The sequence below is a fragment of the Bradysia coprophila genome, chromosome X, assembly GCF_014529535.1.
Source record: "Bradysia coprophila strain Holo2 chromosome X, BU_Bcop_v1, whole genome shotgun sequence".
NCBI classification, from domain to species: Eukaryota; Metazoa; Arthropoda; class Insecta; order Diptera; family Sciaridae; genus Bradysia; species Bradysia coprophila.
This window is the reverse complement of record NC_050737.1, coordinates 1,542,633-1,561,173: the sequence shown is the minus strand read 5'-3', so window position 1 is coordinate 1,561,173 and position 18,541 is coordinate 1,542,633. Positions and strand designations below refer to the sequence as shown.

The 18,541-nt window shown below is 33.7% G+C and overlaps 1 protein-coding gene across 3 annotated transcripts; it reads right to left on the bottom strand.

Moving 5' to 3' along the window:
* Positions 1 to 3,712: 3,712 nt before the first annotated feature.
* LOC119081862 (dual specificity tyrosine-phosphorylation-regulated kinase 2) lies at positions 3,713 to 17,359 on the bottom strand. Of its 3 annotated transcripts, none has more exons than XM_037191105.1 (5): positions 15,498 to 17,357; positions 10,462 to 10,829; positions 10,351 to 10,386; positions 9,705 to 10,280; positions 3,713 to 9,620 (listed from the first exon to the last, which is right to left on the bottom strand). In XM_037191105.1, the coding sequence occupies exons 1-5, from the start codon at positions 16,519 to 16,521 to the stop codon at positions 9,384 to 9,386; spliced, it is 2,241 nt and encodes a 746-aa protein (XP_037047000.1). In that variant the 5' UTR covers positions 16,522 to 17,357; the 3' UTR covers positions 3,713 to 9,383. The 3 variants fall into 3 exon arrangements, with proteins under 3 accessions (XP_037047000.1, XP_037047008.1, XP_037046991.1); XM_037191113.1 differs by having other exon boundaries at positions 3,713 to 4,358; XM_037191096.1 differs by having other exon boundaries at positions 3,713 to 10,280; positions 15,498 to 17,359.
* Positions 17,360 to 18,541: the final 1,182 nt, after the last annotated feature.

Sequence of the window (18,541 nt, the reverse complement as noted above, 5' to 3'; positions counted from 1 at the left end):
TACCTTTTTCACAATAAATTCAACGAAAGTTTTACTTTTCGTCACTGAGTTGAGAAAAATATATTCCGGATTGCAACAAGCTAATCGAAACTAAATTTGGTTCGCATCTGATCGATTCGTAAGCCTTCAGTTATGCACTTAGTTCCAATTTTTTGTTTCATTTAATTTTTTTTTTTTTTTAATTCATAAACAATTCTATGTGTGACGTACATTTGTGCCTTTGTTGCCGAAAAAAGGTAGGTCGTAGGTGGGTAATAAATTCAAAATATTTATAATTTTTTGTTTTAAGTTCAAATTGTCAAAAGGAGCGCGTGGGGATAAATTTAAAGTTATGTAAATAAAAGTGGCGAATCGCGAAGTAAAATGCGAATAAAAAATGCGTTCTTTCGAATTAGTTTTTTTTTTGTTGGAATTTGTATAGAAGCGAATTTATGCTATCCATTAATTTATTGCTTTTCCTTATGCGTTGTTTCAAAATTTTGTTTGTTTGTTGTTGTTTTTTTAATTCTTTCAAAAAATGCATAAATTTCCACATTTTTTTCATTGTAAATTTTAACGAAAAATTTTGGTTTCATTAAATGCTAACGATATTTTGAAAAACGTTTTTCTTATGAAATGTTTTCGACTTGTCGATTTAATAAATTAAAAAATAAAACGAAAAATCTTAAATTACGATCGTAATGGCAGTGAAAAACCAATGAAAAAAAGCTTACGAACAAAAAAAAATTAAATGATGTAAATCTGTGTTGTCAATGTAAATTCACAAATGTAAAATGTTTATATATTTTGAGGGTCGTTTCATTTCACACAGACAGGCCACTTAAACACAAATTAAATTAGAATCTCTGTCGATTGGTTTTCAATTTTCAATCACTCATTTTTCGTTGTGCATTTAATAACGTATTATAGTTTACATGAACATCATGAGGTTAGAAGGAAAGAAATGGCGCTAGCTCTTGTTTATGATAAAATCTATAGTCGATTCCATTGAAGGACCGTATAATCGTTGAAATCTTATCCTTAAAATGTAATATTCCGATTCACGATTGTTTTACTTAAAATAGACCGAAACTAGGACTCTATTTTTATGATTAATAAATTAATGAATGAATGATATGACTCTTTAGATTCTCAATAGCTTTGCAAACGTTTTAGGTCTTCGTACAAAACACAGGTTTGAAAATTGTGTCTAATTAAACCTTAGAAAATTGAAGAAATTTTCGATTTAATCGTTCACTCTCTCACTGGAAGACGGTGTCACGGAAATCGTGACTTAGTTCAAGCTTCAATCAAAAATGCAAAATTAAATTATTCTCTCCTGACGTTCTATCATAAACAAAAACCATTCGGCGACAGTTTTGATGTCAAACGGAGTATGGGTACATATGGTTTGGTGACGGGACAATCTTTTGAAGAAAATTTCTTCAAATTTAGGATTGATCTTGAAAGTTTACTGTAACGAAGAGTCGTGATAAAAGAGTTACGGTAAGATTTTCCGGCAGATATCTCATATATCTACTAATTTCTTAGCTATTTAATGTACCTGTACAGAACTTAGCATTGTTTCTTTGTACATCAGTGAGCCAGATTCTGTGCGTATATTCTGTGCGTTAACGTCATTTACGTCCGCACAGAACTTATCAATGTCTTTGAAACACAATTTAGCTTGTGCTTTGGCTATTTCTAAACAAAACAAAAAGCGAGTTGGTGGACCAATTCCACAGAGACAGGTTTCATAATTGAATCTTCATTTATCACATAATTTATTACGAATTTCGTAATGTTCCATGTAAAGTTGGGGATGTAATCGTAACTAAATTTAGATTCCAACTTTGTATGGAATAATGATAAATGGATTAATGAAACCTGTCTCTGTGCACTGTGCAGTTGAATTCAGGGGTAGCAAACGGTTGCACATCTTAAAATATTTACCACTGTATGTCCAGAATAAAGTGTTCCAAAAATGCATGACCTTGAGAGTGTAACGGTTGGAAGGACAAATTCAATTTTCATTTCGGCAATGTTGTAAATTGGAGAGCGTTGATCAGAATCGAGCCAGTGAACTTCGGACAATTTTCTTCAATCAAAATTTGATTAAAGTACAGTGCCTAGCGAATCGAAAGAAACGTTTCACTGGTTTCTTCTAACTTTTTTGTTTCGTTTTGTGAAGTCATTTTATACTAAAAGAAAAATGGATTATCAAAATTGCATGTATTCGATCAAAATTTCACAATGCGGGAGATGTGTTATTTAAATTAATGTTATAAAAATGGACTATGGATTATAAAGTTTAAACTATAAAATAAAAAGTAAGAAACAGAAAAAAATATAAATTGCCGTTAAATGACATAAAATGAAGGACATGATGAAATAAGAAAAACTGATTGGAATAAAAGATAAAAAAATGTTAAAATTTTCCTAAAATTATTTTTCTTTCTTTTGCCTATTAAATGTAAAATGAATATGTGTGTATGTGTGTATGCATGTTTTTTTTTAACTTTTTTTTACTGATTTCATTTTCTTTTTGTTTTGTTTAATACGATTGATTATGGATAAATGTTTACTTTTACTTTTAGTTTTTTTTTCCTTATTTTTTGTTTGGATCAATTACATCCTCTCATTTTGATCCTTTAACTTTTCTGGTTTAGTTTCAGAGTTAATTATTTACGGGTTTCTCTTTTCCATTTTTCATCTTATTTTTTGTTTTTAAATAAATTTAATTTTATCTTAATCTTTATTTAACTATACAAACGAGTAAAATTTTATCAATTAACACGAGATGTACATCTGGATTACACAATTTTACACAATTTGTTTGTTTGTTTGTTTGTTTTTTGGACTCGCGTGTGTGGTTTTTTTTACTCATTACAGGATATTTTCATGTATCAAATTTTACTAGACTTATTTCCATAAATTTATGTTTTTTTGTTTATTTATTTATATTTTGTTACTTCTATAGTTCTAAGATTCAGATATTTTTTTTTCCTTTTTCTTCTTTTTTAAATAATCATCAATTTATTTACTTTTACTTTATCATTCCACGTTTTATTTATTTATTCATTAATATAATATGCATCATCATCATCATTTTTATCAATTTCTTAATCCTTTTCTTTCAATTAATTTAAATTTTTTTATCAATTTTTTTGCTACTTCAAATTTCTTCATGTGTGCCTTAAACTTTATAATTTTAATTTCATTTATTTTACTTTTCCACGTCTGCATCATCATCTCTTATTTAATTTTTTTTGTTTATTTTTTGAATAATAAATTCATAATCACCATCAAACAGTCGGTGTGATTAATTTTCCGTTAATTTTAATTATTTAAATTGAGATCGTCTGTTGAGCACTTTTCTTTTTCTTTTTGTTTAATTAAATTTTATATTTAATTCACGATTACATTGGGCTATGTTAAATTTACATTTTAAGTAATTACTGTCATTGATACGAACATTAAAAATAAAATTGGAGAATAAATTTCCTGTTATTTGTGATTTACTGTTCGACTCAACCTCAATTATTGTTTAACTGTAAATCATTGGTCATAGAGTAAATATTTCTTTAAAAATCTGAAAACTTGTACAGGCTGACATGTCACTTTGTTTTAGCCCTTTGTAGAATGTCAGACTGAACAACCACAAATCTTCGTCATAAAAATAAAATAACAGAAAATACCCTCCATATTTTGGTGATTTTTTTTTTTTGTGTTAAATATTTTTCCTAATTGTTTCATTTTCATCTCTTTTTCTGGGGATATGACCGTTCATTTAGTCACATTTCGTTTTGTCTCTACATAATATATTTTGTTCTTGATTCTTTTGCATTGATTTTTCTTCTTAAATTCTTACTCTTTTTTTTTTCAATAGATAAAATTCTACACTACACGATAAACATTTTCAATTTTTCTTGTGATAAATTACGTTTTCTGTTTTACACTCGCGGAATTTTGAAAACCGACACATTTTCTGTTTTGTGGTTTATTGGTTTTTTGTGAATTTTGCATGTATTTTTAACAAACAGAAAATGTGACGGTTTTCGAAATTCCGTGCTTGTACTATATTTTTGTCTATTAGAAAGATGAACCAGTTTTTTTTTCTCGTTTTTTTGATTATTTTATTCTTCTTAACATTTTTAACAATTGGACACTTAATTTGGACAGATCAATTTCTGGTGTTTTTTTGTGTGTGCGGAAAAATGTGAAGATGAAAATTGAACGCTCGCTTGTTATCGCACAGTTGGCTTAAATATGAAAAAGCTAATCGGATTTTCGTTCTTGTTTTGTTTTTTATTTTCATACAAGTCTCACAGGACACTCGTCAACAAAACCAATGCGATGGTGTGGAGCAGTTAGAAAATCTATGTAAAAAAAAAATTCAATCAAATGCGAGCCAACTGTAAATGATTCCCTGGGATTCAGTTGTAAATGAAGTCCCACAATTGAGTTGGATAAGTAAAATAGTGCCAATGGGAAGTAGAAGTAAAGGATAAGTGTATCTGAACTTCATGGTCTAGAAAGGTATCAGAATCTGACAAAGATGTCAATAAGTCGATTAGCAGAATTAAAGAATTAAAGAAGCTTTGGGTCCAGATTTTGAATTCCACAAAGAAATTTCAATAGAAGCTCAAGCCTCATGAAAGCTATCCAAATCACTTCTTTCGTTTTGACAATGGCAATTTGCCAATTTGACAGTGCAAAGTTGTTGGAAAGGAGGAAACTATAAAATGCAAACAGCACTGTCACGTAATCTACTTTAATACCGTCTACTGATTTTTGAATTGACTCGAAGTGTGGATAGAAGTTCGAGCCAATTTAAGACTTCATTTATGAATGATCCCAGGCGAGATTACAGAGCTATTTCTATTAAAATTGTTCATAAAAATGAATCGAAAATTATTTGTTTTGAACGGAAGTTGATGTGGCGATGTAGTTTGTTCATTTTATGTGGAAACCATGTAAAAGTTTTTCTAATCCGATTTGCTCTAACAACATATGATATGATATATCTATGAATGTCTTTCTATTCGTCGGATTTTGTATTTTTGTGCGTTTATAGTCACCAACGTTAAATTTGCAACGAAATTCACCATTTGACTCTTAAGGTCTATACAGTCTATACGATTTATACATAAAATAAATGACTGAAATATCCGTAGACTAATTTTTTTTTTTTGCGATACAATCGAGGAAATAACCACTTACGCTACGACTATAAATTCTAAACAAAAATCTGCGTAAAATGTTTATGGAAGATTCGAGTGTTGATGTGCAACGGGTGATTTGATCGACTAAATTAATTTATGTTAAAAATCTGACTCGATGACGCCGTGCTGCTAAATTCCAAATGAGGAGACGAGAACTTTGTTCAATGAATATACTACGGTTCTGTAAACATCTATAGTGGCAACCCGATTTTAAAGATAAAAGACAAACATGAAGCACACGTCCAACGACGAAGTGTGTAATGCAATTACATGTCAGCATAATTGACCATTAGGAAATTGTATGACATGATGAAGAATGCTTGATTGTCATCGGTAAAGTGTTGGCAATTTGCAATGAATTTTTTTTATTGTTGCGGCGTTAATTCGCCTGTACTGTTTAATGATAATTTGATTGGTGTGTAAACTAGCATCATTATGAACAAGATTCAACAAGATTATGGAAATGAAATCATTTCTCGAAGTGAAAGTTATAATTGTATTTGAGGAAGAAGTCGTTAAATTTTCCAAGGATGATTATTGGTTTGAGTATATTAACGGCATTGACTCTGCCTAATATTAAGAAAGAAATCGCCGAAATTTCAGGAATTTGTTTTTTCTGAATATTTTGGGCTTTTGACGAAGTCCAGTTAGTGTGGAAATATTCAACCAGCAGTCAATGATTTGTTTTTAAGGAAAAATGAAATTGAAGAACAAAATGTCGGTGGCTAATTTGGTTTAAATTTAAATAAAAGCGATTCAATGAAGTGAGATGACATGACATAAGAAATCTAGCGAAGATTTCGGTTCCAGATTTAAGATTATACTTGAAGCCGTGTGATTCAATTTAAATTTAAAATTTAGCCGCTTCGCTCTTAATGCTAATTTTGTCGTTAAATGAAAAATGTTGTCTAAAATCAATTATTTCTAGCCTTTTTGTTACGTAAGAAAGTAGTGCCACAAATAATTACTTATCACAAATCTCTCTTAATTTTTTGTAAATTGTTTTCTTCTTTTTGGTGAAACCCTTGACACACTATTATCATTGAGCATGGCGTTTCGATGTAATAATTTAGTGATTATCTGTTGCAGAATAATAATTGTCATTGTCTACCGGTCGTGTCTTTGATTGTTAATTCGAAATGGACTATAATTCTAATCGAATGATTTTCGAATGGTTAATGAGGTCATGGATTCCGTTTTTGTTTGTTTGTTGTTGGTTTTTTTTTAACTATATCACCGAGTATAACATTCTTAGTTGTATTATGCTAATCGAGACCGATATGATTGGTCTTAGAAAGGCGGAAAATCATCTAACTGGGGAAATTGTATTTCTAGATTGAGCCACGGCTTAGTTGTTTCTTTAGTCATTTTTGTAAATTTTTTCTTTTATTTTTCTATTAGTTTGAGGAGAACAACAACTAAAATTGATTAATTGTATCGATAAAAGTGCTGTTCCATTTAATATTTTGATCCATATACATTTACTAATAAATTTACTTGATTTGATTCAGGGTGCCATAATTATTTTCGATTATTTTTTTTTGTATCTATCGCTAAAATTGTGCTTTTCGGTTAAACATCTTTCTATTTTGCTATTTTTCTTTTGTTTTGTTTGTTATTCTTAAAATTTCTAGAACGCCAATCACCAACGAATTTCTACTTACAACTTTTCTAAAATTTAAAGTTTTTTTTTTTGTCAACTGACTCAAAAAAATCACTCTGAAATGATATCTAATTTGCGATGGAAATGATTAGATAAATGGTCAGTGAGGCGTGACACTTAACATCAGCGTCACCAGAGAGAAATGTTTGCAGCACAAAAACTTTTGAATTTCTATTCACGTTTTTGCAACGAAGTTGGATCGGTGATTTATCATGTGATTGGTGTTAGCGTTTGAATTGAAAAGCAAATGCCGAAAAGAAGAGTTACGATGTCTACAATTTACACATTTCCCAACGAAATTTCCCAACATCACTTTCCAGTTTTACGGTGCGTGATCATATTGTCCCCAAAACTTATTTGATAAACGCGGAGCCAACAGACACTTTTTCGAAATTCGTGTAGAAGGGCCCGGGTTCTAGAACATCTAGGACGAATCGAAAATAAGGGCTGCAACCACATAAGTCATGAAAATGCTTTTCGTACATGTGATATGAAATAACTTTACATTTTCACTCACGTTTAAATGAATTCTTCATTGAACTCGGAAAATGTCTTTGATTTTCCGCTATTCAACATGAGGCTCGTCACGTAAAAAATTAGCAATATTTTTTCACATTTCATGCGAGTTGTGAATTGTAAGTGTTGGGGCTTTTGGATATGTACAGTACATAGTACATCGCCTACAATACACATGTTCTATCCATTCTATTCAAACTGTAAGTTTACCCCTTTAGACGCATTGTAGTTTAGAGCATTCAGAGAATTTAATAGAACTTGGGAAGCCTCTGTGATCCAAATTTAATCACTTGATTGGTGTATAGTCCTCGACAGTACAGTTCATTAATTCAATGTCCGGTGACAATCGACAGAGTACATCTCAAAACGATATATTTCCAAGTAATTTTTGTAATTTCGTCGTATTAAATTTTAGAAAGGAATTGCATTACAGTTCTAGTTAAATACCTATTTAGCCTAACAACTAGTCACTTTCATCTATATAGAGATCAAAACAATTTTTAGAACGAAAAATTAGTTTTAAAAAAAATATCTTTCGAACACATTACACACCGTCTATATTTTTGATTGTTAGAAAGTGTTTTTCTTCTTTAAAAACTATGTCGCTAAATTGACGAATATCACCGTTTTTTTGTGTGTGTGTAATTATTTTTGGTTTTAAAGAAACGAAAAACAAAAATATTTAGCAAAAATGAATGAGACAAGTTAAGAGTTGGTCATATCCCTGTGTAAAGTAAAATAAAATTAATAAAATTTATTGTGATCTAACACACCCATATCATGGTTCAATATAAAAATTATTAAATTTTAATCGCTAATCATGTTTGCATTTCATTATCGGTTGATGTTTTCGTTTTTTTTTCTTTTCTTTTTAGTTAACATTTTTGGATAAACATCATTTTGCCTTAACATCTAAATTATCTTCCATTTTAGACCATGTATTACAACACTATTATAAGTAGTCGATTGACTGAATCTCAATATTTTCTGGGTTTTACTTTTCACGTTTGTAAGTAATTTCGGTTTCGATTTCTTTGCTTTCTCTTTTTTTTTAACTAAAAAAAGAGAATTTTTTATCTGTGCAGACATGCTAGGACATAGTTTCTGCACAGTTTTTTTTTTCATGATTGAAAGGTAAGAATGAATTAACGAATATTTTCCGAACTATTTTTATGGGTCGACAACAAATCCACAAATCCACCAATACGCCGTATAAAATTTTGATTCTCTGAATTTGCAATCATTTTTGACAATTGAATACCACTGATGGGTCTACTTTTCCGCAATTAACATTTGTAAGAAAATTGAGAGTTTTCTTCTAATGAAGTATATTCTGCTCAATTGCACCTAAAACTGTGAAGACACTTAGCAATCAGTATCAGTATCAGAAGGTGTTTTCCTGAAATGTTTTACAAACCCATCGGTTCCTATTGAATTTCCGATTTTCGCAAAATGACGCAATAAGACATAATCCGGTTGGATACCATAAGTGCGACGATTCAATTATAAAAAACGTCGCAAACATTTTAGTAACCGAAGAGCTTTTGGTTTAGCACGGATTCCATCATGCAATGCGAACTGTTATTCCAGAGAAAAGGAAGCAATTTCGTAAATGGGGAATCAGAAACTTTAAATTTTCAGAAGAGTAGCATCGCATCTTCAAAATGCAGAAGTTCTTCCTTGCCTTGCCACCTTGGTGCCCCAAACTAATCAAATCCCTCAACCCGATAAAATAGTTAAAATTTAAGGTTTGAACTTGTTCGAAATATTCGTAAATTCGCTCTGAAGGGATTGACATAGCCGAGCTTTTAAATGGAACAAATTTTTATAAAATACAATGCAGCGAACGCAAAATTTTAGAAAACAGGTCCGAATTACTTCAATCCTCCCTTTCTCTCTCTCTCTCTTTCTCTCATCTTCTTCACACATTTCGGTTTATCCTATTGAGTTAACGATAGTTCATTATGATTATGCTCATCTATAAAAAAGCTATGGCGATGTTATGTGACGGTATTACCATTTTGAATTTGTGGTAATTTTGGAGCACCCGTTGGCAAATGATGATGTCGATGTACCGATGATGTTGATCGATTCAAACTTAACATACTTTCGTCGGACGACGAAAGATGAACACGCAATTTATTTGTGGTTGGCACAGCACTATTCGTAGTTGTTGTAACTACAGTGCCGCCACCGATAGCTCCGCCACTATTACTATTCGTTGTACCGCTGTTTAACTGATTATTTTTATTGGGACAATACATTATTGGTGCTGGTAGTTTTAAGCTATTGGTGACTTTGATACTTTCGATAACACTTACGTTATTTGACGAATTCGACGAATTGGCATTCGAATTTGGATGTGGTGGTCGGGGTAACCGCCGGCGGAACCACGAATGCCGCAATGCTTGCGATGGTGTCATACGTAATTCGGGATCTAATTCCAGGCATCCGCGTAGGAAGCTCAAGAATAACTGATCATCACAGCCTTTGAGAGCGGTTCGTAGATCTTTACCGCCCGGTGGTCGTCGCTCTTTACCGCGTCGCGACAAACCGGGGCCAAGTATAATCGTACCGTCTTCAAGCGTTTCGGCCGAACAATATCTTGGATAGCCTTTGGCGGAAATAAAATTTTTCGCCCGTTTCGATTGATCGAGCAACGATTGCGGTGGCATTCCTAACAGTTCAATGATGCAGGCTAATTGATCGGCTTCGTCTTCGCCCGGCAATAATGCGTAACCGGTTAATAGTTCGGCTAATATACAACCCAAGGACCACATATCAATGGCCATACCATATTTAACTCCTAATATTACTTCAGGTGCACGATAAAATCGAGACTGAATGTATGTGTAGACCCTTTGGTTTTCATAACATGAAGAACCAAAGTCAATAACCTGAAAAGATTGGTTTTAAATCCGATGGTTACAAAGGAATCGAATAACAAATCGTTTGATGTAGACAAACCTTTATTCCTGATCGACCCTGTTGCTTTAACAAAACCTGAAACACAATAAAAATGTGATAAGTAAAGGGATTAGAAAAGAAGTGTTTTCAGTCGAATAAAGAGGAACTTACATTTTCGGGCTTCATATCACAATGGATGATTTTATTCCTTGAGAGTGCGTCCAGGCATTGTAGCAGCGAGTGTGCAAATTTTCGCACCAATTGCAGACTAAAACCTTGGAATTTATTCTTCTTTATCAGCTCATATAAATTGATGTACAAAATCTCAAATGTGATGCACATGTGATTACGAAACGTAAAGTAATCGTACATGTGTATTATGTTCATGGTGTTATCTTTGTCTTGTTTACGAAGATGTTGCAATATGCGAATCTCTTCTTGAGCTTGCCGATGAAATCGTTTCTCGTTTCGTACCATTTTCAATGCAACATGTTCGTGTGTTTTGTGGTCGTATGCTTTAACCACTTGACCGAAACTACCTGTAAGACAAAGAAAGTTGTATGTTGAGTTGATTTTATTTTGCTGGTTGGTGTTGTTGAATGTCGTTTAGAACTTTGTTTCTCGATTAATTTATTGGATAACTTTATATAGATTTTCGTTTATATCAGCTGAGCTACCTGTAATTGGGGTTTATAGGTACAGTAGCTATAAATTGTCTCACGCTTCACAAAAAATATTAATTATTGTCAATTTTGCTCTTGCGTTTACAACAATTTTCAACATGAATCCTAAAATTGGTCGAATAGATTTGTTGCTCATCCACAAAAAAAAATGCCCGTGCGTGCTGTCGTATCGCTACTTTTTTAGTTAGTCAACCAAATTTTTCCTATTCTAAAATTGAGAATATTGATAAATATAAGCCATGTGCGAAGCAGGACAAAGATGAAATGGTTCCAGATTAATGGTTGATTTTAAGTATATTCCCCTGAAGCTCCCTGACCTTTTTTTTGAGGAAAAAGCTCTTGAGATAGAAGATACGAATCAAAGAAAAAGTCATTTCAGTGGGTGACACTTGTACCCATTTCATTTCATTTATTTCCAAAACAAGTTATTAAATTAATGCACCGAGTAGCTCCAGTATGTGTTCAATTCTAAGGAGCTACAACAAACTGATTGGCTTCAAATTGTCAGTGATTGGGTAATAAAGATAATAGGAGTTCGAATCGTCTTAGGTTTTTTGAGTCATTACCCACTTGAAATGCATTTATTTTATTGAAATTTAACGAATCTGAGGCGCGGAACTTTATTTTTCCATTTCCACAACAAAAGAAATTTGTTGACTTGATGAATGATCAACTCTGTCAAAACTAATGTTAGCAATAGGTAGTACCTATTAGGTACCACAGTTCATCAACTTTAAATATCGTGATTTTTTTAGTAAAAGGTTGGTCAACGACTTCAATAAACACACAAATCGTCGACTAGTGCCATTCCATTGATTGTAATCGAAATCTGTCCTATTAAAGAAAATTAATGATAGATTAAGAGGGATTGTCAAGCTGGAGTTTCGTTTTTTGGAGAGAGAGAGAGAGAGGTCCAAAATTTGCATTCCAAAATGGTGTTGATGTTTTCTTTAGAGATCCGGATGAATTTAAAGAATTTTCGGTACTCCGAAACTGAGCCGAATCAAAAACTGTGAACTTCAGAGCGGACAAACAAAGAATAATTTGATACAAGCTCCTATAAATACTAGGATCATAAAATGTTGCGTATTTCCAAAAGTATAACTTAAAAGAAATTATATTCAGGGTAATCCGAGGTGGTTATACATTCGTATAATTGACGGTCTCGAATCGGAAATATATTTTAATAATATGTTGCAGACTTCACTGATGTGAAAACAACAACAACAACAACAAAAACACCCCCGAAAAGCACAATATTCAGATTCAGAGTATAGTAAATGTAGGTATTTATACGAACCGACAACCGAATTGGGTCGGTATGAAAGCGAGATGTGTTTACATTATCGAAAAAGGTTTGAAAGGAGTTACTTCGTACGATTAATGAAAAACGGTGTTATACATATAACCGGAAAGCAAATTCAACCCGGGTATTTGTATGTGTGTTATTTTCACTAGCCTGCGGCTTGTGCATCTAATTTTAATGCCTGTTGCATTTTCCTCTATTCTCCCCTAAATTACGGTGTGTGATGCGTTCATTCGTTAGTTTCGTTTAGTTCGATAACTAGATTAGATAGGCGCTGTAATAAATTACCTGCCTACCATGCATATTTAGATTTACACCTTTCTATCTCAATTGGTGGTAGAAGTGGTAAATGTTCGTTTAGCTTACACATAAAAGCGAATGGAATTACGATAAGATTAACAAATCAGTCATTTTTTTGGCATCACAGTCATTTGGAGTTTATTCGCTGAAATTGATACCGTCGTCAATATCGTAAACCACGCAACAAGTAAAACATATAAATCGAAGAGGTGTGGTAAGTATTTGTGGTATTTCTTAGAAGAACAACGATTTAGCTAGTGGAAAAGAGGCACACATATCGCCGCATACATCAATTTAATGTAGACAGGTAATGGTTCGACTGTTGATGAATAAAATTTGCAAAGCACAATCGTCGCTGTTTGACATCGATGGTGCTGGTACATTCCCACTGTGTTATCAATGACTTCCTAAAAGTTTCGGTATCGAGGCACTGAATCGAATGCATTTCATGATGAACATAGAAGATCTGCTTTAGGATGCATAACGTTCATGAAGAATAAACTGGCTGCCACGCACGAGGGGTTCTTCACTTGACAGAAAAACTTGGCATTTAATCCATCGTTTTATTTTTAACTGCTAGAGTAACTGCAACTGTACTGGAAATGTACCAAATTGTTAGTAGGAAAATCTGTGTTTGGAAGCAGTTGAAGATTGTGGTGATGGTACAAACACAATCAAAATATCAAACTTGAAAGGAAAATTGCCGAAAAGAAAAGCTGGTTCACAATGGGCTAGTCGATTTGACTCAACTTAAAAAGAACGAAAGAATGTCCCACGTACCAACAATGACGAGAACGCAATTGACATTAGGGTGGTGAGTGATGTTGTCCAAGGATCTTTAGAAAATGGTGTATGGTAAGCGGAAGAGGTTAGGAAACAGTACCCATGGATTGTTTTACTCAAGACGAAACCCATTCCGGTACGTAAACACCAAATTGGGCAGAAAAATGACATGAAAATGAGCTTACAGCGAGTTCTTCGAATTCTCGACTATCGCATCCCTCCCTACCCTAGCTAGAAACCTTTAACAAATTCCTTCCGCTGCAGCTTCCACATCTGTGAATCAATTAAGCACACGACTCAATAAGGAATCAAAGGCTCCGAATTAATCAATTAGCGATCGAATATTTAGTTTGATTTTGTCGTTTCAGATTCATGCAACGCCGAATTTGTAGTAGCGGCAAAATTAGAAGAAAATTTTCTCGTAGAAAGTCTTCAAGAATTTTCAGCTAGTTGAATGAATCAAAAAATCAAAAATTGCAGGCTGACTTCCGCCCGATCCCAAAAACGTTACTGAAAGATGTTTGATGGTAATTGACAGAGAATGACCCCACCCATTTGATATAGAGTACTCGAGTAGGAAATTTGGTGTTTCTAATAATGAATGCAATTGAACCACCAAGGCCCAAAACAAACAAAATGATAATTTGGGATGGTAGTACTGTCAGCTAGACATCAAGTGCAACGTCCACCATGAAAAATGTTAGCCATTGCCGTCACACAGGAGAAACCTTTGTAAATAAACAGACCCACCTGTAAACAGTGCGCGCATGTCAGTGCCACTGCACTTGTAGATAGATCCTTCTATTCAACACTGATTAAAAGTGACTTTTTATTCCTCTATCATAATCTCCCTGTGAGCATTCAATATAATTACCGTTTTTTGTGAGTGTATACCACACATGGTAACAAGAGTAATGAGTCATGCAAAATAGAAAATGCTTTTTACGTATACATAACGTTAACAACAAGGGGACAAGAGTATACTTAATAAAATTTGTGCATACTGCATATAGTGTAGTGCACTTGTAGCTCGAGCTGAAGCGAACGTCTTCTTTTCGTTTCTTGTGTTGCATACGTATATAGCAAATCAATGCCTTTACAATAACAAAATATAATTGCGATGTTTAGGTAAAGTAAACAGTAAACAATAAACATTAGTCGCTTCAATGACTTACAAACGAAATTCCGTTTACAATCATCAGTTTGGATTCTAGAGTTATGTCACACTCTCACGAAGCCACCAGTAACCTTTTTCGTTCGTTCAGAAATTAAAATTGAAAAGAAAAGAAAAAACTTGATCGCTAGGTACTATTTGGACCGGAAAGTCGAGAAAATGTATTGTATGTACTATTGAATATGAAAAATAAATGTCCACCATATGCACATTCACTAATCAAACGTTTCAAAATTCCTATAAAGGTATAACACAACACAGCCTCAAACTCTTTGTTTCTCTTTCGTTGTTTCTTTATATACATTTCGGAAAGAAAAAAAGAAGAAGAAACCGAGATTCTTTGTTGGGGTGTATACCACGTGCTGCTTTACTGACGAACAAGTGAAGCAAGTTTTAATCATCACAAACACTCTACTACGAGAATGTGAATGTGTCCTTCATTGTTTCAATTAATAATTCCGAACGCGAGTTCAATGTGTTTACGTATTTTCAGCTTCTCTTGCAGTTTATTTCGATAAAGAAAAAGGAAGTAAGGGAAGCCATAAAGGAAAGGAGAAATTTGACGGTGAAAATTGCTTTGATTAGCTGAACTTCTATTCCGGATCGAAATTGTCGAGTCCGAAGTTTGTATATAAATCAGATCCGATTCTTTCCCAAGAGTAGACAGACAAACGAATCGCTTGTCCAATCAATGTAAATCGATGCGGCTATAATTCACTGAAGTTTATTTGTTCACATTTCGAACGCAGACGAAAAACAGGGGCAATCAGAAAATGTGCGTTGGTGTCCGAGAAAACGTTAATTGCCGATTCGTTTATCTGTTTTACTGGTTGAAGCAACGAAGTGCAAATGAGTCGACATAACGTTACTTTCGAAGGACACGCAAACCTGTCCGGTTCGTGTTAAATTAAATTTGGGAAAATAAAACTTTTGGATTTAAAGAAACTGAGGTCAAACTTACCCTTTCCAATGATTTTCAACACTTCGTATCGATAAGCAACATGATCATGGGGTATGTGTATGTATGAACCGTGTTCATTGTCATAATCGGAATTGTTAGGTCCAACTAGGCCGGGTCGTTTTTTCGCATTCGCTCCGATGAAATAGATTTGTGGATATTTGTAGATTTCGTGATGTTCGTAGGGTGTCAATTTGTTCATGTACAATTCCATCACCTGTTGTGGCGTTGCCACCAATGCCTTCGGTTTCTCTTCCAATGAACATTTCGCCTGGCTGGACATGACGATAGCACGATGATTTGTATTTGATGGAGGTGGAACGCTACTGTTTCCTGTTACCGATGGCAGACTTTTTTGCGATGTTGACGATGCTGATGATGAGGTAGTTGTCGCTGTTATGGTTGTTGGCGTTAGATTCGGTACTAATTTGTATGGGATGGGTACTTGTTGGGGCTGTGGTTTCTGTTGTGGTTGTTGTGGGAGTGACGAACTACCCACCATTGCGTTGGGTACTTGAATCAGATTGGAACCACTGACGCGGACGGAAAAACAGTCGCAAATAGTCGGAAATGACACACGTGACTTCTCCAGTCCCGTTCCGGTGGAACCATTAACCGTTTGACTGACTATTTGATTGATATTGCTACTGCTGCTGCTTTTGACCAATTTCTGTTGGTATTGCCGTTCCACCAGTGAACAATTGGAACAGAATAAATTTGATTTAGGATACGTATTAGTTATGTACTGCTCATGCAATTTTATTGGTTCCGTTGACGGTTTTGGGTGAACCAATGAAAAGGACGTTGATTGTGGCGACAAATCCAGATCATCGCGTGACGCTTTTAACGAAATTCGATCGATGTGATTATCAACATTTGAGTACATTCCATTCAATAGATAGCCAACATTACTGTTGCTGACTGTGTGACTGTTATTCGCCGTCGATATGGACCGAGTGCTAGACATTAATTTCTTGACATAAAACTGAAGTAAATTATAAAATAAATTGTTTTGGTGTGTGTTCATATCAGTCAGCACCCACAGTGTCGATAAAAGGGTTCGCCGTCGTTGTTGCCGTCGTCGTCCTTCTTATGTCTTTGTTTCACAGTTCTCATCAAACAAAATCAATCACAAAGTTAAGTTCTCGATTTTAAACTTCACTTCCTGCTTTTGTTTCGTTCATTACACATTGCACATAACAATAATATTCTATTTTCTATCGTTCTATCGTTTGACTTGACCATACGACGATTGAAAACATCTTTTTTTCCTTGTAACCTTTTACACTTTACAAATGAAATGTGTGTTCGTTTAAAAGTTCAGCTCCGAGCAAAATGAAACACACAAAAATAAAAAAGAACTAACACACCACACAGATACGGTCAACATTTAATCGGAAAACATTGAAAGCAAAACCAGCAAAACTATTTTGTCACTGATTTGTTATTTGAATCCCGTCCGTACGATTGTTGATAAAAATTTATGGTTTTTTTTAAACATTTATTAGTTCATGGAGTCCATATAAGAGCATAAAAAAAATAAAAGCTGGGCTATCATGGCCTCTCGCAGACCAATAGTTTATTTTGTCAATGAAATAGAAAAAAAATACTGAGGTTTCCGGTGGACTAGAGGACTAAACACGATTTATTTCACTTAGAAAATTTCACCAAGCTTTGTTTTTTGGTATATTTTTTTTCAGTCACTTAATTTTAATATGCTATAGCTTATTGTAATGTTCATTGTTCATTGACATTTCTAAAAAAGTGTACCAACTGTACAACACAGGGAGACATCAATATGGTGTAGATGAGCTGCCATTTCTCAGTTCAAATGACACTTAAAATGCTACAAATTTTTCAACTTTTTTTTTTTCTTCAAAACAATGTGTTATGGAACATGGAAAATTATTTCTGTTGGATTCGTTTTACAGTTGAAAGAAAAGTAAAAACAGAAAATGTTAACTGCACAATTTTTGAAATGTTTTTTGATTTAAAATTAAAATGTAAGGGCGTGATTTTGCTGATCAAGCGCTGTATTTGAATTAATTTTAGTATACCATTAAAACATCATTAGCACATCAGTGTGTGTAGCTCACACATTTTTTTTCTTTTGAGGTGAGCCGATGTCATAATAATTATTGAAGATCGCCGCTCATTTGTTTTCTTTTATTCTTGGCGCAACAAATTTGAAAAAGGAAATTTTGTTTTATAATTTTTACTTAAAAAAAAATCAAAAATCTATCCAATGAAGCAGCTAGTTCCTTTGCTAAAAGCAATACGTCTAACAGCATTCTCGTTTACTCCAATAAATTTCTGACGTTCGTTTTGTACGTAGCCCGACACTTAACAGAGCTTATCCGTGTCGTTGTTGTCGATGACTAGCCATTTTAAAGTTATCTTTATTGTCCCTTTTATAACGATTTTTGGTCACAGCTACCCTGCCGATGGTTTTTTTGTTTTAAAATAGGTTTCTTTCATCGTACGGTAAAAACGAATTTTGACAGGCCGAAAACAACCGACCGTCATCCACAGAAGCAAACATAACCACAACTTAAACAAATTTTTTCATTAAAACTTCAAAGTGAGGTTGTGTCGGCTTCTCTGTGGATGACGATTGACATTTTGAATGGCCTTGGAAGAAACCTATAATGAATAGAAGTTCTATTATAGAACAAAATTAGTGACTCTCGGTGACAACCAAGGTTGTAAATATGAAAAGGTTACGCCCATAGCGCAGTGTGTAAGTCGGGAATTCACATTCAATTATTGGATGGCCAGTTGTGAATTCGAAACTCAACCGCAACACGAATAATTCGTTTGAATGAATCGATTAGTACCGAAAACGTCTCTTTGTGTTAAATGTACATGTTCGTTCAGCCAGTTAGACAGCAAGTCCGTTGATGGTGTGTGTTGACTTTTTTTTATCACCATTATTTCACTGGGCCGTATCGCAAAAAAGAAAACATAGTGACATCGGTTACTCTAACTGTATTTCAGTACGGAATTTCGATGCCACTGCATCTTTTAAAAAATAGTTGACTATGATT

Coding starts and splice junctions, on each gene's coding strand:
- LOC119081862 (XM_037191096.1), bottom strand. CDS start 16,521: ATGAACACACACCAAAACAATTTATTTTATAATTTACTTCAGTTTTAT. Junction 10,830..15,497: donor GTTGAAAATCATTGGAAAGG/GTAAGTTTGACC, acceptor TTTGTCTTACAG/GTAGTTTCGGTCAAGTGGTT. Junction 10,387..10,461: donor GTGATATGAAGCCCGAAAAT/GTAAGTTCCTCT, acceptor ATTGTGTTTCAG/GTTTTGTTAAAGCAACAGGG.